This window comes from Lepus europaeus, chromosome 16 (genome assembly GCF_033115175.1).
Source record: "Lepus europaeus isolate LE1 chromosome 16, mLepTim1.pri, whole genome shotgun sequence".
NCBI lineage: Eukaryota > Metazoa > Chordata > Mammalia > Lagomorpha > Leporidae > Lepus > Lepus europaeus.
Genome location: NC_084842.1, coordinates 20,168,330 through 20,194,654, shown reverse-complemented (window position 1 = coordinate 20,194,654; position 26,325 = coordinate 20,168,330). Strand labels below are relative to the sequence as shown.

Below are 26,325 nucleotides of genomic sequence, written 5' to 3'. Positions count from 1 at the left end.
AGTTATTGCAGGATATCCCAGTTCCTGGAGACATCCCAGGGAGATCTTCCTGGCCCAGGATAGCTATTTGGCCCAATAACACTGTGTAATAATGCTACAGGAAGACTTCATGAATTTTACACCTGGAAAGCCCTTCACCCAGCAATATCCCAGAAGAGGGAGAACGGTGGAGAAATGGTGTAAAAGATGCATCCCATGCCCATATAAACCCCAGTCTAAATGCACACTGGGCTCTCGGTTCTTCGCTGCATTGCTCATCAAGTCTGTCAGGTGTACTGTTTCCTAACCTTTGCTAGCTTGTTTATCATCAATGTCTTTCTCACATCTGAAAATCTTTTCTTACAGGAGGCAAGAACTTCCATTCCAGCTGTCTCCAATAACACTTTGATTAATAATTTATGTTTTAAAATCCATTTCACTTTAAGGGGCCAAAAAAATTTTTATATCAATGAGTTTCCTTACATACTACCCTTTAGCAGCAAAGGACTTTGTAGTATTTTAAAAATTCAAATCAATCCAACCTCAAAGAATAAAAATATGCCAGCACTGGGAATATTTACCAAAACATACTAAAGACTTAAAAGCAAATAATTTCAAAGATATACATCTAAAAAGTGTTTCTGTGATAGGACTAGTGCAGTACAAAGTCTTTCAAGGTAACAATTTCTAAGGGGACAAACTTTTGTTCTGTTGAGTCCCCTAGGAACCAGCATTGTGCCATAGCCCATAACTGAGAGCTGATTCAGCATCCGTCCCAGCTACTTTCCTTCCAATCCAGCTTTCTGCTAAGGTGCCTAAGAAGGTAGCACAGGATGGCCCAAATGCTGGGGCACCTGAGACTCCCAAGGCGCATAGCCCTGACTGTTGGGGCTATTTGGGAAATGAACCACTTTTAAATAAACAAACGAATCTTTAACAAAACAGTCATTTTATAAAACATGTGTTACCAGACTAGCTTTTACAGATTAGTATACAAAACATTTAAAGTTCTTGTCCTCAGTAAGAAAATGATACAGTGCTTTGGCATTCTGAGGACTATGAATGAAAGGAGACTGGAAAGCATCAGAAGCAAAGTCTCTGATTTTCTCCTGCCTCTTACCTCCCTTTCTCCCCTAAAGTGAATTGTAGAAATCCGAATTCCTCTTCCCAAAGGAAATTTTCACCATTTGAAAGTCCTAAACAAGCAGAATAATTGACACAAACAAAAAACACCTGAAGTTCAGTCAGTAACAGGCCTTATTTTAGCCAAAATGATTTTTGCAGTGGATTTTTCTTTGAGGAATACGTTTAAAACTAATCTAGATTACAATTTACTTTCTTGGAAAAATTATTAAAATGTAACAGATACAATCGCCCCTAATAGTTCGTTCAAAGGAATTATTCAATTTTACTTCAGGATAAACTTTTTTTTAATGCATTACAAAAAGATTACTTTAAAAAGGGTTAGAGTTTTACTATAACATCTGTACATAAAATATATGCTGCAAAATTCTTAAGCAAATTACTTGCAAAACTGATAAGATACAGGAGTTCTACTTTTTTGAAAACCATTAGAGAACACAGGCATTTACAATTTATAAAAGGCTGCAGCAAACAAGTTTACAGTAAAAAAAAAAAAACAGCTGAAATAATTTGAATGGCAAAGTATTTCTAATCTGACCATAATACAAAGAAAAACTCATAGGAAGACAAGAAAACAATCAAGATGAATGTGAGCCAATTCCTGAGTGTGGGGATAAGAATGTAAAAGTGAGACATGGTATAAGAATGTAAAAGTGAGACATGGATAAACACTGATAGTTGCGAGACGAGCGGAAGTTGTTGGGAAGGGGTAAATCTTAGACCCAAGAGGGCTAACGCCACTCTCGGACGAGAATAATTCACTGACAACAGACTGCCCTTATCTTTGACATTGAAACGGCTTCCTTTTTCTCTCGGTAAAACTTGTTGATTATGCTTCGCAATTCTCTTTAGCCAAGTTAACCATTCTACCAAGGCGGCAATCAGGTGGGCAAAGGCAAGGATTAGTGACGACGGCCGGGGAGCAGGGGATATCAGATATGGTCTAAGAGAGAGATTAGAGTCAGCAGCGACGCGTCAGGAAGGATGAGCAGGTCAGAATTAGAAGAGCTGAGGAGTGCCGGGGGCAGGAAGCAGGGAGGGGACGGAGGAAGATCGTAAGGTTCGGCAAGTGTGAGGCGCGGAGGAGGGGAGGTGCATCCACTGAGGCAGCGGGCGGGGAGTCGGCCCGAGGAGCCGCGAAGGGGTTAGCACCACCCCGCCCTCCCGCCCTCCTTTTTCCTCGGGTCGGAGAGGCAGCGACAGTCACCTGGAGTGTGAGTTCCGGAGGGACTCGATCAGACGCTGCTTCTGCTGCTGGAGGCTGGTGAGGCCACCGGGAGACCCAGCCACGGAGGAGGAGGCGCTCTTGCTCAAGGGAAAGAGCCAGCTCATCCTCCTCGGATCCCTGGGCCCCGGGCCCTGGAAGGCTCTGGCCTGCTTCTCCTAGCTGCCAAGCCCCGCCGTTCTCCAGCGACAGCGGAGCGGACCGGGGCGCCCGTGGCCTGAGCGGAGCGGGCCCGCGTCTTCTCTAAGCAAACCCAGCTCGCAGTCCGCGGGTTCTCGGGCACACGCGATAACTGCGGGCAGCTGGAAAGGGGCAACTTGCCGCCCCTGACAGGCAGTCCTAAGGCGACAGCCCAGACGCGCAGGCCAGCCAGTCAGGCACTCGGACCGCCCAGCGCTCCACCACTCCAGCCTCCGTCAGCTGCGCGCCACGCCCCGGCCCGCGCGCCCCACCCACCCTGCGTATCGCGTCATCATCCGGCGCCCCCGCAAGGACGTGAGAGAAGCGACGGCGCATCGCGGTGCGGCGCAGCTCCGGCTCCCCTTTCCCCCTTGCTGGGCGAGAGGTGTCTATGGGGCACCCGCTGCCGCCGCCGCCGCTACCGCCACCCCCGCTGCCGCCGAGTGCTGTCTCTATGGCGAGGAGGAGGAGGAGGAGCGCGAGCTCAGCGACACAAGTAGATCTTGGCGTCTGTCGCAGGCGTGAGGGGGGAAGGGCTGGTTGGGGAAGTGGAAGGGGGCGGGAACCACGGTCGTGAGAGGGTGCGCCATGGCGCCAGCTGGAGTGCGGCTGGCTGAGGAAAGAGCCTAGCGGCCTGTGGGGGTGGGGAGGGTAGCTGGCGGGGTATATGTCAAGAGCGTGGCGCGGGATGATGACGCGGAGGCTTTGTACCTGGGGCTTCGATGTGGGACGGAAATTGGTAGTGGAGGGCGGTGGCCTAGATCGCCTTAAAACCGTTCCCGCGGCAGTGTTTGGGAGTCCATCTGGTTCCAGTAGATGTTATCAACACCTTCGTTCCCTGCCAGTGAAGAGCGTTATCTAGGATGTGAACGCCGCTGTGCTGTCCTCTTGTTTCTCTGGGAGACTTCAGTACGGAGATGCCTCTTCAGTTAAAAGGCGTTTGGTACCCCTCTCGGGCTTCTGGACCTGCAGTAGAGAGAGGTGGAGGAAAGAAAGCTTTGTTAAACTTAGGGGGTCACAGTGTGTGTAGGAGGGTGTGGGTGGGGGGAGTTATAAAGGAAGGGGGTCCCGAATCTCCTCTGGTTTCTATTAGAGTACCGGAGATTGTATCTGTAACTTCTCAGAATTCAAAAGCGAAACACAAACCCTCTTCTGTTAACGTTTGTTGTGGGTTTTTGTTCTTCAAATTGGTGTGAAAAATGGAGCATTTGGAATGTCTCTGCCCAAGAAGCAATATGTTGACCTGCAGTGTTGTGTATCATGAACCCTGTTTAAGGACCAGAACCTGAGAACTGTCTTCAAGAACCAGGAAAAATGCTGCTATCTTCAACAGTTTCTAGGCAGACATTCTGCTGCCTTCTTTCTTCCTTCTGCAGTTAGAGATATGCAGTTAATTTCAATGGCTGTATGAGCTTTTTTCTCTCACAGCATTTTTTAAAACTGTTCTTTGCTTTTGTCTCCCTTAATATGACTTGAAAAAATACCAATAAAGCAGATCTTGTAATCAAGTCGGATTTTGAATGTTTTGTTAGGAATGAAAGCAAACACCCTGTCATGATAGCAGCTGATCTTACCACATGTAAATAAGTGTTTAATTTTTCATTTTTCCTAGGAAATGGATAGTTTTATGGTGTTTTATGTGAAGGGTGAGTTGAAGCCACAGCAATCTTTAGTGTAAACTTTTAAAAATGTGTTCAGTGTGTCCATATAAAAAACAGTTAAAAATAATACTGAAATTAGAACCAGGAAATGTTACAGTTTTTTTTTTTTCCCCTACACATTAGCTGTGTGACTTTAAACAAGTCACTTCTTAAACTTTGATTTTATATGAAATCTAGGACTTTGAATAAATAACCTCTTTGAGATTTCTGTCAGCTCAATTCTCTTATGATTCAGATTTCTGATACAGCTTTTTGTATTTTGGTTTTTATTTTGACAGGTACATAAATAAAGGATAAAGTATTTTATGAAACAAATCTTCAATCAAGTATAACATTTTGATGCTTGGCATCTAGACTCTCTTGTGCCCTCACTATGCCAGCAGCAACTGTAGATCATAGCCAAAGAATTTGTGAAGTTTGGGCTTGCAACCTGGATGAAGAGATGAAGAAAATTCGTCAAGTTATCCGAAAATACAATTACGTTGCTATGGTATGCCCTTGACAAAATCTTTTTCTTTTTTTTTAAGATTGATTTATTTATTTGAAGGCAGCGTTACAAAGAGGCAGAGGCAAGAGAGAGCAAGTGTGTGAGAGAGGTCTTCCATCCGCTGGTTGATTCCCTAGATGGCTGCAGTGGCCAGAGCGTGCAGATCTGAAGCCAGGAGCCAGGAGCTTCTTCCAGGTCTCACATGAGAGTACAGGGGCCCAAGGACTTGAGCCATCTTCTACTGCTTTCCCAGGCCATAGCAGAGAACTGGATCATAAGTAGAACAACCAGGACTAGAACCAGTGCCGATGTGGGATGTTGGCACTGCAAGCAGCAGCTTTACTCAATATGCCAGCCCCTGAACAAATCTATTAAATGCTTTTTATAAAGCAGGAATTTAAAAGTTGAGAAATGGACTCTTCTGGTTGATTTTTAGGGATTATTTTAATCTTGAAAAGATTATCCTCCAGTCAAAAACCATAGGAAAATGCTTGGAATTTGGCAAGTTTGATTGGTCAACTTCTAGAAACAGCAGGGCCTGATAGTACCAAAGGAGCTCTGGCCATCTGGCAAACAAAAAATCAGATCTCCCAGTGAAACATTGTTGGTCTACAACTTGTTGTAATTATCGCTGGAGTTCTGTGAACACATTGCGCTATTAAATTAAGCAGCTGTTGCTTGCGTACATGCTGTTCAGTTTGTGTGGGTTGTTATATCTTGAGTATCTGTTGGAGCTGCTCTACTTTTCTACATCCAGTAGGTTATTAGCTCTAAAGCAAGGAATTGGTGTCTTAATGGTCATTTGTCCCTTCAAAACCTGTAAGCACATACAGTATCCAGTAAAGTAGTTGAGTTGGGTTGAATTTAGGGCAGCTTTAATTTCTTTACAGTTTCATGGTGACTCAATATTTAGTTTTTATTCTTAGCTAACCCTAGTTTGAATTCTGATACTAAACAGTATCAGTTTCTCGGTGTTTTTGTCACTTAACAGAAGAGGTATGTTCTGAGAAATGTGTTGTTAGGCAATTTCATTGTTGTGGGAACATCGAAGGGTTATACTTGGACAAACTTACAGAGCTACATCACCAGGCAATGTAATCTTTTAAACTACTGTGGTATACGTGGTCTGTTGTTGAATGAAATGTTAATGTGTTACATAACTATAGATGAAAAAAATAGACTTTTTTGCCAAGGGACAAATTGGTTGGCTAAAATACGAATATAGATATTTAGATAATGTTCTGTTTAGTAAAGTTGTGCCTACCCATAATTAGAATTGAGTTTATTGTCCATTGAAAGTTCGTGGTGATCATATATTTCTTAGATGGTCAGATTTAACAACACTAGAGAAGTAATATCCTGCGGGAACGAGTAGGTGGCGTGCAAATCTTGACAGTGTGTTTTTGTTGAATTCAAAATACTGTGTTAGCCAAAGAAATTAGAAGGCTTATGCTTTTAATGATTTTTGGTATTGAAATAAAAATCTTGTCTTACAACTGTAATTAGAAAATATAATACATTTTCCACTGGCTACAGTTTTTCAAGCAATTTAGTTTTAGTATTAGAATACTGTGAACATAGTTTTACATATTCATTGAGAAACATGAGTTTTTTTTTTCTTCCTTGTGTCTAAATACTTGGTTATATTTATCGTGTGTGTCTTATACAGACTAATTTGTTATTTATAGTATATTTCGAGTAAAAGTTTTAGAGTTTTATTTTTTGGTCCTAAAAATTAGTCATCTTCCTGGATAAAAAGTACTTTGTAGTTGAATTTAAACGTGTGTAATATCATCTCTAACAAGATTCTTTGACTTGAATAAAAAACCATGTATTCTAGTGATTTGTGAATGGTGGTTGTGACCATTTGGTAGATAATGAATTTTAAAACTATTTTACAGGACACTGAGTTTCCAGGTGTGGTTGCAAGACCTATTGGCGAATTCAGGAGCAATGCTGACTATCAGTACCAACTATTGCGGTGTAATGTAGACTTGTTAAAGATAATTCAGCTAGGACTGACCTTTATGAATGAACAAGGAGAATACCCTCCAGGAACTTCAACTTGGCAGTTTAATTTTAAATTTAATTTGACGTAAGTGCAAAATAAACATATAACGTGAACTAATTTGAAGAATTGATTTCCCTCAACTGTGATTAAATTCTGAATTTGTGTATTATCTTTGAAGTATATCGAATGCAAAATTTCAAAATTTGGGAGTCTTTTCATTAAGAGACAGAAGGATTGGTATAAGGAAGATGTTTAAAGTCCAATAGTTTGATTTTTAGAAATAGTATTTTTTTAAAATCTGATTGTCGCATTTGTTTTGTTAACCTGGAGAAATTTGGGTTTTGAAAATACTTGATGGAAAAAATAATGTCATAGCATTACTTTAATTTCCAAACTTTCGGCATACAAATTGAAATATAGACTTTTTTTAATAGTTATCTTTCTTGTGAAGAGATTTCTATTATAGTCATACTTTAGTTTCATTAGGTTGTATATTAAGTACAGGAAGACATTTCTTGGAAACTTGGACACATTTTCCTTTCAAATCAGTGTTATGTTCCTATGTAAGTCCACAAAATCTTTCTTAATTTGCCCACAGAAAAAGTTATAGTATAGTTGATTCTTCAGTTTCTAATGGTTAGAATCTGAATCAAGCCCTGGATCCAAACCCTGTTTCCTTAATTAGGTACTGTTATGTATCATTGGTAAAGTCATCATGATAGCTGAGAGAAGTTGACAGTGTTTGACTGCCTTTACCTGTAGTGTGATCTAACATCTGATTTGAAACTATAGGGCAGTTAATGGTAGTGCCAATGTAAGAACTCTGTTAAATAAGGTGCTATTTAACATCTAAGATCTAATGAAATCAGAGCTGCTGAATTCAGAGGGCGATGGTGTCAGTGGTACAGTAGAATGGCCTGTAATTGTATTGTGTTAAATATTATGTATTAATGAATTCTCTAGAATCTTATAATGGATTATATATATTCACCTCTGCATGATAACCTTTTATAAAGACTGCAGCTCGAAAGCACTGCAAAAATTGCCTTTTATCCTTTCATCAAATTTTAACTGTGTTCTTCAGTTAGTCCTGTACCATTTCACTTGTTCATTAACTTTTTTAAAAACTAATCGTTAGAACATTGATTTTAAGTAAGTTGCTGTTGTGACCTCAGTGTATCTCTAGGAAGAAACTCATACTCAGTTTTGATAAACTTGTTTGCTTTTCTAGAAATATCTTTTTCATCACAATAGCTGCTTTCTTAATATAATCTCTGAGTGACATTTCTCATATGCAAGGCCCTAAGGTTTTACAAACATTTTTGCTACCATTTACACTAATGTTAGTGTGTTAGGAGATATTTGATAAGGATGTTGTAAGAAACATTAAGTAGAAAGGTCAGTTGAAGATAAAACCTGTACTACCTAATATGGAGAGAACATGTACCATGAGCAGAAGTGTAGAAGTTTTAAAGATAGATGACAGTTGACTTTGTTGAGTTCCTAGAGTGAATGTGCCAGCCACTGTGCAAGGCACAAAGGATATAATGTTGAGTAAGTTAGTCACGATAGTTATGGCTTAGTGCTTACTTAATTCTTCTATCTGCTGTTTATTGCCCACGTCCAAGAATTGGAATTATTAGCTGACTTAACGGTATATGGGAGTTTCCAAACTGAATTTAGAATGATATAGCCATGAACATTGAGCTGAAAGATTGATGAGCTATGAAGGAGAAAGGGAATATATGAACAGTTCCACTGGGAAGATAAGGAGGAAGAGAATGAGCTTTTTAAGGAATCATCAGTTTGGTTGTTGATGTATCAGAGAATCATTTTAATAGAATACCAGAAATCACAGGGGATCTCAGTTTAGTGGTAATGGAAAGGAAGCTGATATTTTCATTAAAGAAGGTGAAACTGAAATGGAGGAGATAGAGAATAATGTAAATAGGTCAGCAAAATCAAAGAAAAGCTAGTTTCGTTTTACAGATGATGCTGCAGCATATTTGAAAATTAAAGGGAAATTTTTAGTTGCAGAGTAGCAGGGTGTTCAGGATGAGGATATACACTTAAACAAGTTGTTTGAGAAATGATGTGGCATGGAATCTTAGGCATTGGTAACAGTTAGCTTTGCCTATCAAGCAGGTTATCTGAGTCTCAAAGAAAAACATCCTACATCACATGGATAGATGCAGAGATAGATATGTTAATGATCTGGTATTTCTTTGTAAAGCAGGTTTAGGTGAAATCACTTGCTAAAGGGTGTTGAAAGCTTAGAGAATCATCATCTCATCCTAAACAGTCAGTAAGTTTGGAAAATGATAGAGCAAACCAAGCCTAAGGCCAGACTATAGTTCAATCTATGGATTTTTAAAAAATGTGGATATTTATTTGAGACAGAAACATATGGAGTTCTCATATATTGGTTCACTCCTCATTTGTGTGCAATAGCTGGAGCTGGGCTGGGTCCAAAGCTGGGAACCGGGGGTACAGTCCAGGTTTCCCATATGGGTAGTAGGGACCCAATTACTTGAGCTGTCACTGCCGCCTCTCGGAGTCTGCATTGGCAGAAAGCTGGAGTCAAGAGCCAGGAATCAAATTAGCTCTTCGGTGTGGGATACAGGTATCTTAACCCCTAGACTAAATGCCTGTTCCAATCCTGTAAATCTTTGATTATTCAGATTTTTGCAGTCTTAATGTCTCTGCAGTTGTGTTTATGAGCAAGATCAGCTTATCATTCATTGATTGCATTGACAGAATTCAGTGATTGTTTTGGTGCTGACTGTTGGATATTTGTATGAAGTAATGAATGGTAAGATACTTTGTTAGGGCCGGCGCCGCGGCTCAATAGGCTAATCCTCCGCCTTGCGGCGCCGGCACACCGGGTTCTAGTCCCGGTCGGGGCACCAGATTCTGTCCCGGTTGCCCCCCTTCCAGGCCAGCTCTCTGCTATGGCCCGGGAGTGCAGTGGAGGATGGCCCAAGTACTTAGGCCCTGCACCCCATGGGAGACCAGGAGAAGCACCTGGCTCCTGCCATCGGATCAGTGCAGTGCGCCGGCCGCAGCGCGCTGGCCGTGCCGGCCATTGGAGGGTGAACCAACAGCAAAGGAAGACCTTTCTCTCTGTCTCTCTCTCACTGTCCACTCTGCCTGTCAAAAAAAAAAAAAATACTTTGTTAGATATGAAATGGAAGTTGCTGAGGACTGTAATCAAAAGACTACACAGAAAAGTTTTGAAATCTTGTAGAAAGTTGGAATTTGAGGAATAGAAAATAATTACAAATGGTTTGGAACTTCAAATTGTGGTAATTAAAGAAAAGATAGTAAGTACTGTGCCAATCCTAATGAGAGTTGCAAGCTTTCTTGTTTGTAGTGTATCATTTTTTCTGTTGTTGAATTTGAGAACTGAAAGATGAGGTACCTCCCCAGGGAAAGATAAAGGGGAATAAAATTACTCTGATTAAGGGTTGGAGGACAATTTACTTGGAAGGTGAGGAGATAGAAGTTAAAAATAGATGGAACTTTGCACAGATGGAGTGGAACTTTATATCCTGTGGAACAGATGGATAGTAATTTAATAAAGAGAAAGATGAACAAATATTCTGACTATTGATAGAGAATTTTGACTTTTAAAATGCTTATTTGGCCTAGTACTCTGGCTTACTTAGAATGCCCATGAGAAAAACAAGGACTTAGAAAACAAGTGGGAAATGATTTGATGCTTTTAGTGGAAAAGTAACTTTACAAGTCAAGTTATTTCATGATATTCACATACTAGGAAAAGATTGGTTTAGGACAACTGATTTCCTGAATAATTGATTTTTTTAAAGTTTTATAGAAAGGAAGATGAAGATATAAAGATTTGAGATGTTTTAGTTATAGTGTATATTTCACTAGAATATAGATACTTCAAAATAGCATACAACTTAAAAATATCTGAGGTCAAAATGACATTCATTTCAAGTCTTAGTTATAGGTTATTAATGTTCTCTGAATCTTGAAGGTGTGGTTTTAATGTCTAAATCAGTAGTATGGTAATTAGAATGAAACAGGCTTGTGAGTAGGTAAGTTGTCTGCATAGAAACGATTTTACTTTTTCACTTTGCTTGATATTTATGCCCCTGAAATTACTGTGTTTATTATGGAAACAATTATGACTTTTTTATGTTCCTTTTAATGTTGGGAAAAATTTGATTCCTCTTCACTGTTCTTATGGAATTACTAAATAGTACAAGTTCAGTTGAGGAACACAGTGGCTGCTCTAGTTTCCAAAGTAGGGTTAGATTCAGTGATTAAGAATAAATTGGGGTTATGGCTATCCCTGGTACACTGGGGCTAAAGAATGGTAGCATTCTAGTGTTGATCTGTGTTTTCCTCTAACATATTACTCATTTAGGTATTAAAGATTATTGGTGAGTTAAACACTGTTCAAGTAGCCACTTTGGATTTACCAAAGTAAAGACTACACATTAATATCCAGACCTGTAGACTTCAGATAATAAGAGCCAAGGAAAATAAGACCTTAAGACCCAGAGATTAGTGTATATAAAACATGCTCCCTGACAGTTTTTTGTCTTTTTTTGTGTTGTCTTTAAAAACAAAATTTCTTCAAGGACATACAGAAAAATTTTCTTAAAATTCAACAAGCACAGTTTTCCTAGCATTTTCTCCGAGTGTTGTAACTGAGTAAACATTTTTTTCATTAAGAATGTACCATTATTGGTTGTATTGTGAACATGTTTTTAACATTTCTTTGTAGTCATTTACTTTGTCTTTGAAATACCATAACATACCTAATCATTAACTATGATTAAAGTTGTGTGCTTTTAAATTTTAATAGTCATTTTACTCAAACTAATGGGCCTCTGTTGACAGATGGACAGTCCCTGACTTAACTTACAGTTTAGTTTTTCAACTTCATGATGGTGCAAAACCGTTGTGCATTCTATAGAATCAGAACTTCAAATGGGGTTTTGATCTTTTCAGACTGGGCTAGCAATAGCAATTAACATACTTCCTCCTTGTTCTGAGCAGTGGTGTTAAATGTAGATCACAGCCAGGATATCACAGGGTGACAAAACTGCTGTTAAGCTATGATATTCAGTAGAGTATGTGTATTAAATGTATTTGGTTTCATATAATTTCAATTGATGGGTTTTTCAGGAACATAACCCCATTGTTAATCTAGGAGCTCCTGTATATCATCACTTACCATTTAGGTTATTAAAATTGGATATCTGAGTTTAAACATAGAAATATTTTTAAGCTTCATTTTTTTAAAAGATTTATTTATTTGAAAGGCAGAGTTACAGAGAGACAGAGACAAAGGGAGAGAGAGGCAGAGAGGTCTTCATCTGATGGGATGGCCCCAACGGACAGAGCTGTGCCCATTAGGAGCCAGGAGCTTCTTCCAGGTCTCCGATGCAGGTGCAGAGGCGCAAGGACTTGGGCCATCTTCCACTGATTTTCCAGGCCACAGCAGAGAGCTGAATAGAAAATGGAGCAGCCGATTCTTGAGCTGGCACCCATATGTGATGCCAGCACTGCAGGTGGCAGCTTTACTGCTACTCCACAGTGCCGGCCCCAGCTTCATTTATTTATTCCAAAGATACGGGTATTTTCAAGATTCTTAATATGTTTTATATGTACACATATATGCATAAGGAAAAGAGGGATGTGAGGCTGAAATTGCTTTCTGAAAACTTGGGTTCATTTTATAGGTTAGGTTGATGAAAATTCCTATTCTGTTTTACCCATTCAGATATCAAATATTAGCATAGTTTTAAAAGCTTGCTATTTTTGAGTTCTGAGAATGTTTAAAATTTTTGTTTGCTTTCTTTGGTAACTAGTGTCGAAGCAAAATTTGTTTCAAGTTTACATATACTTTGGTTTTATTGTCTAACAGCCTTTGCAAGATTTTTTGTGTCTTTGTGTTACTGGTTTGAGTTCATTAAATGTTAAACTCAGTAACCATCTATATTTGTGACAGTCTGTATTCCAGTTTGTTTTATGATTGTAGCATAAATTTAAATATATTAGAGATTATATTTTTAAGATAAATATGTAAGAGTAACCAACTTTTTGAAAAATAATTTATAAAATTCTCAGATGGGTTTTCCTGTGTTGAACCAGGCATGCTTTGAGATTAGAGTACATTTCCAACTTGTATAGTCTCTAATCCTTATGTTTATGAATGTGAATTTCTGTAGTAGGCTAAGTTTATATTTGTAGAAAGAAATAATTTCAAAATAATTTACTGACTCAGTATATCTACATAAATTAGTTTTGTCTTTAGGTGTTACCTGAAGATAGCCATGCAGCTCCTTTGGAAAACTATATTATAGAGATTTGTACAATGATGTATTTTCATTCATGTTTAGTTTTTATAACTGGATATTTTACTGCTACTTTTAAACTTCAGTACTTATTTTAATCTTTAGCGTTGCAAGAGATCTCATAATTCATAGCTGTTCTGAAAAGATCTTGTAATCAGTGAGCTAATGTTACTATGTTTTGACTAAAAGTATTTTAATTAGTTTTAATATTATATTTTAATATTATTTTCTTATACTTGCTAGGATTTTTTTTTAAAGAGTTATTTATTTATTTGAAAGAGTTACACAGAGAAGAGGCATAGAAAGAGAGAGAGAGAGTCTTGCATCCTTTGGTTCACTCCCCAATTGGCTGCAACGGCTGGAGCTGCACTTTTCTGAAGCCAGGAGCTTCTTCCAGGTCTCCCACGCGAGTGCAGGGGCCCAAGGAATTGGGCCATCTTCCACTTCTTTCCCAGGCCATAGCAAAGAGCTGGGTCAGAAATGGAGCAGCCGGGTCTTGAACCGGCGCCCATAGGGAATGCTGGCACTGCAGGCAGTGGCTTTACCTGCTACGCCTCAGCGCCAGCCCCTTGCTAAGATTTTTGAGCTTGGGGAAGGCAGAGCACAAATTTTTTCTTAAACTTCAAACGAATACTGTCAAGTTTACTGATTTGAAGACTTGAAACAGGAAGTTTTCCTTATCACAGATGTTCATCAGCCTATTTGAAAATTTAATTTACCTGAGTAGGATTTCCACTTTTTCTGATGAAATTTTTTTAAGATATATTTATTTATTTATCTGAGAGTCAGAGTTACAGACAGAGAGAGGGAAAGACAGATAGCTAGGTCTTCCATCCTCTGGTTCACTGCCTAAATGGCTGTAACTGCTGGAGCTGGGCTGATCCAAAGCCAGGAGCTGGGAGTTTTCTTCCGGGTCCCCCGCATCGGTGCAGGGGCCCAAGGACTTTGTCCATCTTCCACTGCTTTCTCAGACCATCAGCAGGGAGCGGGATTGGAAGTGGAGCAGCTGGAACTTGAACTGGCGCCATATGGGATTCCAGCGCCACAGGTGGAGGCTTAACCTACTATGCCACATTGCCGGCCCCAATGAGTTGGATTTTATAAAGCATGAAATAAGTTCCAGATTCCAAAATTCTAAGTCCTGTGAAATTTTCAATGACAGCACATGAACTTAGTTCAACTGTGGGAACTATACAGAAAAAAAATTTACATACATAGCTTTTTTAAAAAAATCTTTTATTTGAGAGGCAAAGAGAGAGAATTCCTGCATCCACTGGTTCTCTCTCCCAGTGCCTTGCAATAGCCAGGCCTGGGCCATGCCAAAGCCAGGAGCAAGGTACTCAATGAGGGTTTCCCTCATTGGTGGCAGGCCCCACCACTTGAGCCATCACTTGCTACCTCTCAGCATGCTTATCAACACAAAGCCAGATCAGAAGTAGAGCCTGGTACTTAAACCCAGGCACTCTGATATGGGATGCAAGCATCCCAAGTAGCATCTTAACTTCTGTATCAAATATCCATTCCCCAAACATGTATTTGGATAATCAAACTTAACATCTGAGGCTTGTGATTCAGTAGGTCTGGCACTTCAGAGAAACCTGAGAATCCATGTTTTTGGTAAGTTCTATGGGCAATTTCCATTTAGCAAGGTTGGGAAATACAGATTTAAACAACATTCACTATTCTGCTTCATTCCTGTATTGTTTGATATGTTGATACAACATTAAATCAAATGCAAGTCATTGCCTTCTTGAAGCTTACCTACTGATTGGGAGAGAGACAACAAAATAAAAGTAAATTGAGCATATGGCCAAGAATACTGTGAGCCTGGACAAGTCTGTTTTGCATTTGGTTATTACAGTTGCTATAGCATGCCTCAGTTGAGTACATTGAGACCTGATAAGTGTCTACCCTTTAAAGCAAATATCTTGGTATAGCAAAGTCAATAATACTTGTAACTATTGTCTAATCAAAAAAATTTGCATTGGATTTATTCAGATATGCTTCCTAACAGATTATCTAGGGGAAATTTTGACCTAAACTGATGGATAAAATTTTTCTCTTTGAATATTTTGGTTGTTGGCTTTGTTATTATCCAGGCATTTAGAGGCATACTGATTTCCAAAGAATAAATCATACAAATACTTTTTTAAGTAAAATATTCCTTTTAGTGTCATTAACTTTATTAAAGATTTTATTAGAAACTTCTTTTGTTAGTGGTAGAAACTAGTAGTCTTAAAATTTTAAACAAAATTTAAATAAATTCACAAAATACTTTATCTGTTCTCAAAAATATAAATCTGAATTTTAGTCTTTTTTTTTTTGATAGTTTAGAAACCTGTGTGTACTTGAAAATTACAGATGGCATTCTCTTTGGCTTTATATGAGAGAGCCATTTGAAAGGCTCATTCTTTGTGAAAGGAGACATCTCCTTTTTCTTTAAAATAGAATGTAATTCAACACGGCCACATGAGATGCTTTCTACATGTTATACCTATTGCATCTGAGATAATGCAGAATGGTCTGTGGTCCCATGTCCATCTGGCCGCCTTAAAATGGCTGCTGAGATTGAGAGTCCTGGAAAGATTGTGTCATATTGTTGTGGTAGCCACAGTGAGTAGAAGACTCTTTTTATAAACCCAGCTAAAGTCCTTTAATATATAAAAAGTTAATTAAATCAACTTGATAGTAAGCATTGACTTTTTACTATTGGACTACTTTGATTTGACTGTTTGGACACCTTTCTAAAACAATGACCCTTATAATATAGCAGTATTTGAACAATTGGGCACACCAACCCACTCCTCTGTTTTGTTTCTGGAACTGTATTTGTAAGCAAGAGAAAAATGTTTGTTTAAAGTAATGGCACTTTTGAATGTTGTCTCTCTCTCTGTCCTGCCAGGGAGGACATGTATGCCCAGGACTCCATAGAGCTGCTAACAACATCTGGTATCCAATTTAAAAAACATGAGGAGGAAGGAATTGAGACCCAGTACTTTGCAGAACTTCTTATGACTTCTGGAGTGGTCCTCTGTGAAGGGGTCAAATGGTTATCATTTCATAGGTAAAAAGATTGCATTGAAAATGGCATTTGTGTTTCTACCTTAAAACTGCTTCACACTACTTAGGTTACTGTGTCAGCAGTGTAAGGCTAAGTTGGGGAAAGAATTGACTGCAAAAAAGCTGTCTTCCAACTCTTACTAAGCTATTGTCATTGTACTATAAAAGGCTTTAGCCTGTGAGAAGGAGTGTTGCATAGTGGAAAGAGTATAGACTGGAAAAATGGAAAGATTTCGGTTTAAAATTCAACAGTATCATTTGGAATCATTGTTTTCCTATGGTTACTTAACATTTCTAAGTCTTAGTTTTTAATGTTTGTATCAGGTAAACTGTTCATTAAAAAAAAATTATTATCTACCATACGCCAAGGACTGTCATAAGAGTCTAGGAATTAAACTGCAAACAAAACAGACTAAAATCCTCGTCCTCAGGGAATTTATATTTTTCTTAAGATTTATTTATTTGAAAGGTAGAATTAAGAGAGAGAGAGAGAGAGAGGCATAGGCAGAGAAGTCTTTTATCTGCTGATTCACTCCGCAGATAGTGGCAACGGCTGCAGCTTACCAGGCTGAAACCAGGAACCTAGAGCTGCTTCTGCATCTCTCTCATAGGTTCTGGGGCCCGAGGACTTGGGCCCTCTTCAATGCTTTCCCAGGTGCATTAGCAAGGAGCTGGATCAGAAGTGGAGCAGCCAGGACTCAAAGGGGCTCTAATATGGGATGCTGACACTGCAAGCAATAGCTTAACCTGCTAGGCCACAATGCCAGCACCAGGAATTTATATTCTGATAGGAGTAAATATATAATCTTTACAAGTGATAAAATCTGTTAGACAGTAGTAAATGCTGTTGAGGAAAATAAAACACCAAAGATAAGTCTAGAAGTAAATTATTTAGATATTTTTTAAAAATAGAGTGATAGGGAAGGCATCCCTTAGAAGATCTACCATGCAAACTTGTTTCAAAGAGCAGTAACAACACTAATAAAATGCTTAACAAAACAAATTCTCCAAAAGTGGTGGTTTTTAATTTTTTGTTGTAAAATTAGATAATTTTAAGAGAATTTCTAGAAAGGAAATTAGTTTCATTTTTGTAAAAATAGACTTTCTGACATTATCCAATGTTTTCCTGTGTAAGTAAACTATACCAGCAATCCAGGGACTGAAAGTGACTTTGGGAGTATTTTATTTAACCTTTTGTTTTAAAAAAGCATTGTTATGCTTTTATTGCCTGATGACATCCCACATTGATTTTACCTAGAAATTTCCTGCATGCTTTGAGACTTTCCACCCTGGCCTTTAGAGTGATTTTAATGATAGACTGGTCATATTGTAGATTTTGATGTAATATTAAGCAGTAATTTTTCAGCTGGAGGTACTGGATGGACTAATTCTCACTTACCATCTTTTCCCCTCTGTTCTCCACTTGAACCTGTACCTCAGGAGACAAGACTTAAGTCTTTGTTAATATAAAGAGATTTTTTTTTTTAACATCATTGTTAAAGAACTGAAAGCATTGTCCTGTCCTTTTATTATATATGACATATTCTTTCATACAAGAAATACCCTGAGCAAATAGTATATGCTAGGTACTGGATTAAGATAAACAAAAACATGCAAAGTTCATATCTTCTTGAATTTTAGAATCTAGCTTAGTATCTTGTATTTTAAAATATTTATGAAAATTTGTTATGAAAAGATTTTGTTCCACTAAATATCAGTAGATATTTGCTTCATATTCAATTTCGATTAAAGAATAGTTTTAGAAGTTGATAAATCTTGAAATACAGTCTTAATTTTACTAGTAGTGAGCAAATACCCCATGAATATTTTAGGTAGCCAACAAAGTTACTTCTTTGCCAATTATTAGAAGTTTCAAAGTTGCTGCTCTTTAAGCTTATGCTTTGATATTCCATGATGTTTTTTGATGGTAAAAATATTTTTTTCCTGTTAAACTTTGAACTAAAATTGAGTTCCAGCTATGTACAAGGAGAAAAAGACTGTAAAAATGTGATTCTTGCTCTGTAAACTACTAGTGGAGAAAATGATTCATGTACTCTAAAAGATACTACAAGAAAACAGCTTGTACCATATAAGAAATCTCTGGGACCTGGGTTCTTAAGGGAAGGCTTCCTGTCAGGTATCATGGAAAAAAAGGAAAATAATGGAGAGGGTTAGGACCTATGGCACAAGAGTGCCATAGGAACAGAAAACTATGGAAAAGAACAAATGATAGGGTAAGAGATCTTGACTTGAAAATAAAGGAGTGTGTATTTTTTTATCTAGAATTGAACTTTCAGCCTTTACTTTTCTTTCCTGTGCAACATTCCAGTTAATATCAGTTGGGGAGCCTTTCTAACATGAGAACAGATTTAACAAGGAAAGAAAGTGTACTTATTAGTTTATTAGTGAAGTCACTTAAAGGAAGTGGAAAATAATTGGTTATGGACTTTGTGAACTTTTCAAATATAAAAGATGCAAAAATCTGTACTAGTTTGCCTTCCAAATACCAACTGTGTTGATACTTTTTATATTTTTGGCCAAATATCCATTTGTCTTTACTTCTCTATTTTTGTAGTTAAATTTGGGGTGGGATCATATCTGTGGGCAGTTTGATATTCTTCATGTTCCCTATTCAAGAATTAACAAGATTATTTTAATGCCTGCAGGCTTGGGTTGATATTATGGGTCTATATATTGATGTCTCTGCATGACAAAATAATAAAGTCCTTTGCACTGTGTGTTAAGTTGATGGCATTTTCCCATTAGAGTTGGAAATATATTTTCTCTGTGCTTGTATGCACTTGTGTTTTTGTGGGATAGGGTGATGAGGATTGATTCCTCTTATCCCATAGTATGACTGGCTTACAGTTTGTATCACCAACATTTTTTTCATCTCTGACCCTCTTCGGTTATTCTTTTAACCCTTTTTTAGTGGTTATGACTTTGGCTATTTAATCAAAATCCTGACAAACTCCAATTTGCCCGAAGAAGAACTTGACTTCTTTGAGATCCTTCGCTTGTTTTTTCCTGTCATTTATGATGTGAAGTACCTCATGAAGAGCTGCAAAAATCTTAAAGTAAGGTTTCAGGTGGCATTATCTGCGGTCAGCATACTATTACAGACTTAATGACTAATGGGAAACCCTGGGCTGGGATGTTGTTTTAAACATATTTTAAGTTTTATATTACATGCAATTATAATATTTGGTCATGTGATTATTTTTCTTGCTTAAATGATAATTTGCCTTTAAATTCCCTTTATGAAATACCCTCATATCTCAACAGAATAGGTTTATAGTACAGTTCAAGCTGAGGGTCATATTTTTGTCATTGAAAATCATGAGCCAGAATTGTAATGTTGGTACTAGTGAGGTATACTCTCATGCACAGAAGTATGGTTTTTCATCTCTCCCAACACACAAATAATCTTTCCATATGAGTTAAAATCTGAGGTAATGTGCAGATGTACTCATATTTAGTAAGGTCAGTTTGTCCCTCCAACTTTTCTTGGTTAGTTTTAAAGAATCTACATTGTTCCTTGTTGCTTCAGTGTAAGCAGGGTTGAGTAAGTTTTGTCCTCACCAGGGTTTGGAAGTGCAATTAAGTTACGTTCAGAACTTCGCCTTTTAGCAGAAAGAAACCAAGTAAAAATTGAGTAAGGAAACATAGCTTTTAACAAATGAACTGCATTACCAATATAGGGATATGCTCAGCATATAACCAGGAAAATTTTGAAGAAAGGTTGTTCTATGTTTGTGGCACTTAAGATCAGCAAAATTCTGTGTAATTCCAGCACATGGATTTACAGTAGGATAGCCTTAGTGTTTCAGAAATTCAGCTCACTGCCTGAAAGTACTGCATGGTGAAAATCCAACTACTGCATATTTTAATATGGCTTTGGAAATATTTTTTAAATTGACATGTCTGTTAAATGACAGCTTTTAGGAATAATGAAATTATTACTCATTATGTATATATTACTGGAAAAATTTCTTAAGTGTATCTGATATTCTGAATATATCCTGTGCTGCCTTGTTAAAATTCAGGTAAATGCTATAGGTACTTTTTGACCTCTGGTCTTCAGTTCTATTCTAGTCTGTTCTAAGCGACTGCTAATGATAACTAATCCTCTTGTTTTAAGCACAGTAGTAACTACTAGGGAAAGCACTGTTTCAAGTTGTGATGTGTAAAAGGGCTAATTTATTTATATTGTCCTTAATTTAAACAATTTATTTAGTTTCTTTTGTTTCTTTCCTTTTTCTTCCTGCTGGATTCCTACCTGTTCACGCTCTTCTTCCCTCTCTTTCTGATTTATATTCCTTTTTTATTCCTTTCACTCATACTCATCATCTTTCTTAATCCTAGCAATATTGACATACATTGTAGAAGACCATTCTGGAGAGTTGTATGCTTTTTTTTTTTTTTTTTGACAGGCAGAGTGGACAGTGAGAGAGAGACAGAAAGGTCTTCCCTTGCCGTTGGTTCACCCTCCAATGGCCGCCGCGGTTGGCGCACTGCGGCCGGCGCACCGTGCTGATCCGATGGCAGGAACCAGGTGCTTCTCCTGGTCTCCCATGGGGTGCAGGGCCCAAGCACTTGGGCCATCCTCCACTGCACTCCCTGGCCACAGCAGAGAGCTGGACTGGAAGAGGGGCAACCGGGACAGAATCCGGTGCCCCGACCGGGACTAGAACCCGGTGTGCCGGCGCCGCAAGGCGGAGGATTAGCCTAGTGAGCCGCGGCGCCGGCCGAGTTGTATGCTTTTAACATACCTTTTCTTTTAAGCTAATAAAATCAATGTAAGTATTCAATGAATTAATGATTTCATTAATAGTGGCTTTATTTTATGAAGGTTACTTCAATGAAAACTATTTAGAGATTGATCATTGGGAAGAAAAAATTGAAAGAAACTACCAGTACTAGCTCTTCAGTTTTCTAATGGTTGATGTATTATTAAACTGTGAATATGCCTGATCCATGTTACCCTGTATATAATATCGATACATTAGTATTCACATTTTCCCTCTACCCCCTCAAGCTTCACAAGGCTTGTCTTTACATAGTAAAGTTCATTCATGTTTTGGCCAGTGTCTGAGTTGCAATGGCAGTATTTCTCTTTGATAAGTGTTGTTTTTTTTTCTAGGGTGGATTGCAGGAAGTTGCTGAACAGTTAGAGCTGGAACGGATAGGACCACAACATCAGGCAGGATCTGATTCATTACTCACAGGAATGGCCTTTTTCAAAATGAGAGAAGTATGAAGACATCAGTGCCTTTTTCTCAATTGGTTGTTAGTTTGAGAACATTAAAAATCTTATGGCAGAAGTTTTGGGCAATAAGTATCTACTAAGTGAAGATGTAATTTAGAGGTACCATGTAAGTCATGTCTGGCGCACTTGAGTGAAAATATTCAAAATAACTCATCTTAAAAAGTAATTCAGAAAGAAATGGAAGAATAATTCTTCATAGGAACAAAATTTAAAGTACCTTAGAAACCATGTAGATCAAACTGTATTAGTTCTTAGCTTAGAAAACAGGCCAGAGACTAGTTAACTTTTATCTAAGATCAAACTTAATACTAGTGAAAGGACTCCAGAGTTCTTTCAGTATACTCTATCATTACTGCTTTTACCACCTTAAGGAATGCATACATTAGGTTTCCCCTAGTGTGGTCTTCATTTAGACCGTAAGCTGACAGTAAAAATACTATTTACTCATGCCATTCTTCAGTGCTTTGAAGATTTTATAGAGTAGGACTCATAAGTTTTACTGGATTGACTTTTGAATTCTAAAAGGGTTAAATCAATCTGATGTGATTGAATCAATAGCCATTTTGGGAGGCTCCTCAGGTGACAGAAGGCAGAGATGAGCTCCTCAAATATAAAAGCATTACATATAGAAGAATGAAATTAAACAAATCCAAGCCTACTCCTAGGTTTCATAATTACATGAAATGCATAGTTATAATTTGTTATGGGTAAGCACAAAAGAAAATTGGTTGTGCAGAGACAAACCAGAACAGGCTTACACCTATAAAACAGTTTTCCTTTTTGTGAAATATTTGCTGTAGAATTCTTTTGAATATATCCTCTTACACATTAAAGAATTGACCAAGATTGGGAATTTAACACTTTTGTAGAAGTGTGTTAATAATAGGAAGCATTAAAGCTGTTCTGCCAAGTAATACTGATTCAGAAGTGATTTGGCTGTCCATTCATGCAAGTAAATGTTTAAAACATCCTTTTGAATTTTTCAGCATTAAAAATGCCTTCGTGGTTAATCAATGGTGGGTTTTTGGTACTAATTTGTTTATCTTTTCTGGCTTTTTCAAGGACAATAACTTAGTGAGAATGTTCAGATTTTATTGTCCATAATACGTTTGGAGTTTATTTTTAGCTCTTTCAGCCTTGGGCAGATTTTATTCCCACCACCATTGGCTATTTTCACTCCTCTTGCTGTTTAATATTGTTAAATTAATGAAATGAAAAAATGTTTATTTTTCCATGCTTACAAATCCTGATAAAAGTGGTCTAAATATTAATGGGGAAAACATGCACTTACACTTTTTTTTCCTAAATAGTCTCTTTCTTTGGTTTCTTTTGAGCACTGTACTTCCTGAAGGACATAAGTTTTATTCATTGAACTTATATGTGTGGTCTCAAAGGAACACCATAGAAAAGAGTGTCATTGTGGTTAATGAACAAACAGATACTTACATTGTTGAAAAATAAACTACAATTGATACTTTTTGGTTAAAATTATCTTTTTTTTTTCTTTAAAATTCCTTTTTAGATGTTCTTTGAAGATCATATTGATGATGCCAAATATTGTGGTCATTTGTATGGCCTTGGTTCTGGTTCATCCTATGTACAGAATGGCACAGGGAATGCATATGAAGAGGAAGCCAACAAGCAGTCATGACATGAAATAGTCCTTTTATTTTATTTGAGCTACACACATGCTTGTATATAGGTTTTATCTCTGGTTGAATCCCTTGAACAATAGACAATACTTTCCCCCCTTTCATAGCCCATTTTATTTCCTGCCTTTCAGTACTAAGTATGACCATTCCTATCTCAGATATCAATAAATAGAAATGCATTCAGGTAAAATTTGGCCTTAATTTAATACACTTGTTAGCAAGCGTGTGTGACAGAAGAGTGGGGAAAGCTACATCATACTGAATATTTTGATAAACTTACTGACTTGAGGTTTGTTTTTCCCCTTTCCTAAATTAACTAGCACTGACTGTAATTTATTTCCCTGTTTCATGTCTCTCCCTTCCATTCTACAGGAGTTTTAGCTATTTGAGATTGTGGACCATCAATTTTGCACTTTAGAGAGTGATTCTGACTCAGATCCTCTGTTCCATCAGATATTTTGGTTTTTCTTGCTCTTAGGTGGAAAAATGACCATCTGCCAACTTTATACAGTATTTTCTTGTTTTTGAACCCATATTACAGCACTTTCATGGTGCAAATTGTTGATTAAGCAAGACTAACAAGAAAAAGAGACAAGGAAATACTGAGGAGCTTAGTAACTGTTGTTTCTATATGTAGTGTTTAATCTTCCAAGCACATCTGCTGTCTGTCAGTTTCTAATTGGCTTGTGTAGGCTGCTCTGTGATTGAAGAATTTGCAAACCAGCTTTACACCCTTCAGGAAAAAATCCCTTGTGATTGGACATTTAGTATCTGCCAGGAAACTGGTATTCATGTTGTTGAGGGTACAGTTTTATGATAGCACACGTCCCCTGATCTGCTTATTATTCCGTCACTATTTACCCTTTTATTTTGTAACCATACTTACAATGTCCATGATTTGTTAATTACACAAATCAATTTCATTTAAAGTCCAAAGATAACAAGTCTTTAGGTATATTTTTATCAAATTAAAAGACAAAAAATTGTGCTTTCATAGTTACTACAAAGTTAAATAATGGAGAGATTTGGTGCAAAATAAAACACAAAAATATATATATATACATATATGTATAGCTAATAAAACTACCTGAGGAGTGTAATGCTTGTTTATTTTTTTGTGTATATCTTTGCAATCTATTTTATATATTTTGACAAAAGAGACTGTGAAATATTAGCCATGCAGAATATGTGACCAGACCAGAGCATGTGCAGGAAGACTTTTTGGTAATCATTAACTCTACCTTGAAATGATGGACTCCAAGTTATAATGTGTTATCTGCACTTCAATCAGTAATATTAGCAAATCTCCAAATGTTAGCCACATTGGTTTGTTTCCCCTGTACATTCTTTATTCCTGACAATATAATACTGTAACTGGGTGGTCCTTTTTAAACAAAACATGATTTGCAAAACAGAGGGTATTATTTGTTTTTAAAGCTTTTGTAAATAAAGGCTTCAGAAATGTTTTCTTATATTATGTTGATGACTGGTGATTTTATTTTAGAAATACATATCCAGGAGACTTGTTAATATTTGTTCCTTTTACTTGAACAACTGAACAGAGCTCAGTAACTTCCTTCACTAACATTAGGAGATTTTTAGTTTCATTGAAAAATCAACCTGAGCCTCCTGCATCTCAGTAGTGCTCTTTGTGAATACCTCTACTACATAATTAAGAATTTATTTCTGTTCTCCTTTCTAGTTGTTGAGGGGTTTTTGTTTGTTTTGTTCACTTCATCTTCCCATCCTTTAAAAAATAATATAAAGATTGCGTGATTCCCTTTTTGGTAGCGACATAGTTCCTGAGTTTTATAACTTGTATCAATTTTGGTTTCTGTCCCTAAAAGAATTAGCATTTTACAACTTCTGTAGAATTATTAACTCTAGGTTTTAGAGATAAGATATTTCACAAATAACTTTTGTAGTGTGGCCAGAGGGCTGAGAATTGTTTTTAGTATTAAATAATGAGGGAGAAAATCAAATCATTCTTAAAACTATTTGAAATTCAGGTTTTAGTTTTCATAAGTAAAAATTTTATTGGATGGCAGACACATCTATTTTTCACATACTGTCTGGCTTTTTTGCTACAGTGAGAAACTGCCTATGGTAGGCTTATTGTTTCATACTGCTCCTTGGCAAATGACAGAATTACAGTGATGCAGATAGAACCAGACAGCATTTGGAACTAGGTAATTTGGCATTACCTTGACCGGCTTGTATCCTTGTGAAAACTGACTTTCAAAAGATGACGTTACATTACACATCAGCATTAACATATAAATATTTTCAATCAGTTTTGATGACAGGCAACACTAACTTTGCACCCTTCTTGACCAAAATGTTATCTCTGCCTCCAGATTCCACTCCCCCCATTAGTAGAGCTGAGCAGTACCCCCCCCCCCAAATTGGAATTATGTTTTCAAGTTTAAAAAAAAATTTTAGGCCAGCGCCACGTCTCACTAGGCTAATCCTCTGCCTGAGGCACCAGCACCCCGGGTTCTAGTCCCAGTTGGGGCGTTGGATTCTGTCCCGGTTGCTCCTCTTCCAGCCCAGCTCTCTACTGTGGCCCAGGAAGGCAGTGGAGGATGGCCCAGGTGTTTGGACTCTGCACCCGCATGGGAGACCAACAGGAAGCACCTGGCTCCTGGCTTCAGATAGTCGTTGCACGCAGGCCATAGCGGCCATTTGGGGGGTGAACCAACGGAAGGAAGACCTTTCTCTCTCTCTCTCTCTCTCTCTCTCTCTCTCTCTCTCTCTCACTAACTCTGCGTGTTGAACAACAACAACAAAAAAATTGCAGAAATTTAGTTTCGCATAATAGATAAGTCCCTAAATAATATCTGTGGTTTAGACTTTAGCTTCCAAAGCCTCAAACATTTGCCATCTGGTCTTCAACAGAAAATGTTCATCTTTTGCTCTAAGGGAAACCTCAAGAGTCCATTATCTGTATTGTCTGCCAAATTTCATCTTCAATGCCAAATACAATGATGGGTCCTTTGGTAAACAGCCTCAGGTGGAACTGAATTAGGAATGCTTGCACATGAACTCATTTCCATACAGGCTTCCTTTGTATTAAGGTTTAATATAACAGTTAAGGGCTAGGAAAAAAATAACAATGATACAATTATTTCTGACTGGATACTTTGTAATGAATTAACACTAATTCACACATACCAGGCTCCTCATTTGGGCCTGGCCAAGTCCTGGCTGTTGTGGGCACTTGAGGAGTGAACCAGCAGAACAATTTCTACCTGTCTTTCAAATAAAATGAAAATTAAAAAAATTTTTAAAAGGTGTCACAAATCCTCATGGGAAGGAGAAAA

The 26,325-nt window shown here is 37.7% G+C and overlaps 2 protein-coding genes across 8 annotated transcripts in view; one reads left to right on the top strand and one right to left on the bottom strand.

Moving 5' to 3' along the window:
• The window catches only part of VPS37A (VPS37A subunit of ESCRT-I), a 48,046-nt gene extending 45,309 nt beyond the window's left edge, over positions 1-2,737 (bottom strand). For 2 of the 4 annotated variants that reach the window (XM_062213758.1, XM_062213759.1), the window contains exon 1: positions 2,330-2,736. In XM_062213758.1, the coding sequence (XP_062069742.1) occupies positions 2,330-2,454 (125 nt within the window). In that variant the 5' untranslated portion in view covers positions 2,455-2,736. Of the gene's footprint in view, positions 1-2,329 lie in introns of all 4 variants that reach the window. The other 2 variants (XM_062213760.1, XM_062213757.1) reach the window with 2 other exon arrangements.
• Positions 2,738-2,839: 102 nt separating this feature from the next.
• Positions 2,840-24,458, top strand: CNOT7 (CCR4-NOT transcription complex subunit 7). 4 transcript variants are annotated; one of them, XM_062213764.1, is made up of 7 exons: positions 2,840-3,023; positions 4,467-4,678; positions 6,577-6,770; positions 15,924-16,085; positions 19,014-19,158; positions 21,225-21,335; positions 22,873-24,458. In XM_062213764.1, exons 2-7 carry the CDS (start codon positions 4,562-4,564, stop codon positions 22,999-23,001), a joined length of 858 nt encoding a protein of 285 aa, XP_062069748.1. In that variant the 5' UTR covers positions 2,840-3,023; positions 4,467-4,561; the 3' UTR covers positions 23,002-24,458. The 4 variants fall into 4 exon arrangements, with proteins under 4 accessions (XP_062069748.1, XP_062069749.1, XP_062069751.1 ...); XM_062213765.1 differs by having other exon boundaries at positions 2,840-3,048; XM_062213766.1 differs by lacking the exon at positions 2,840-3,023 and adding an exon at positions 3,234-3,508.
• The last annotated feature ends 1,867 nt before the right edge of the window (positions 24,459-26,325 follow it).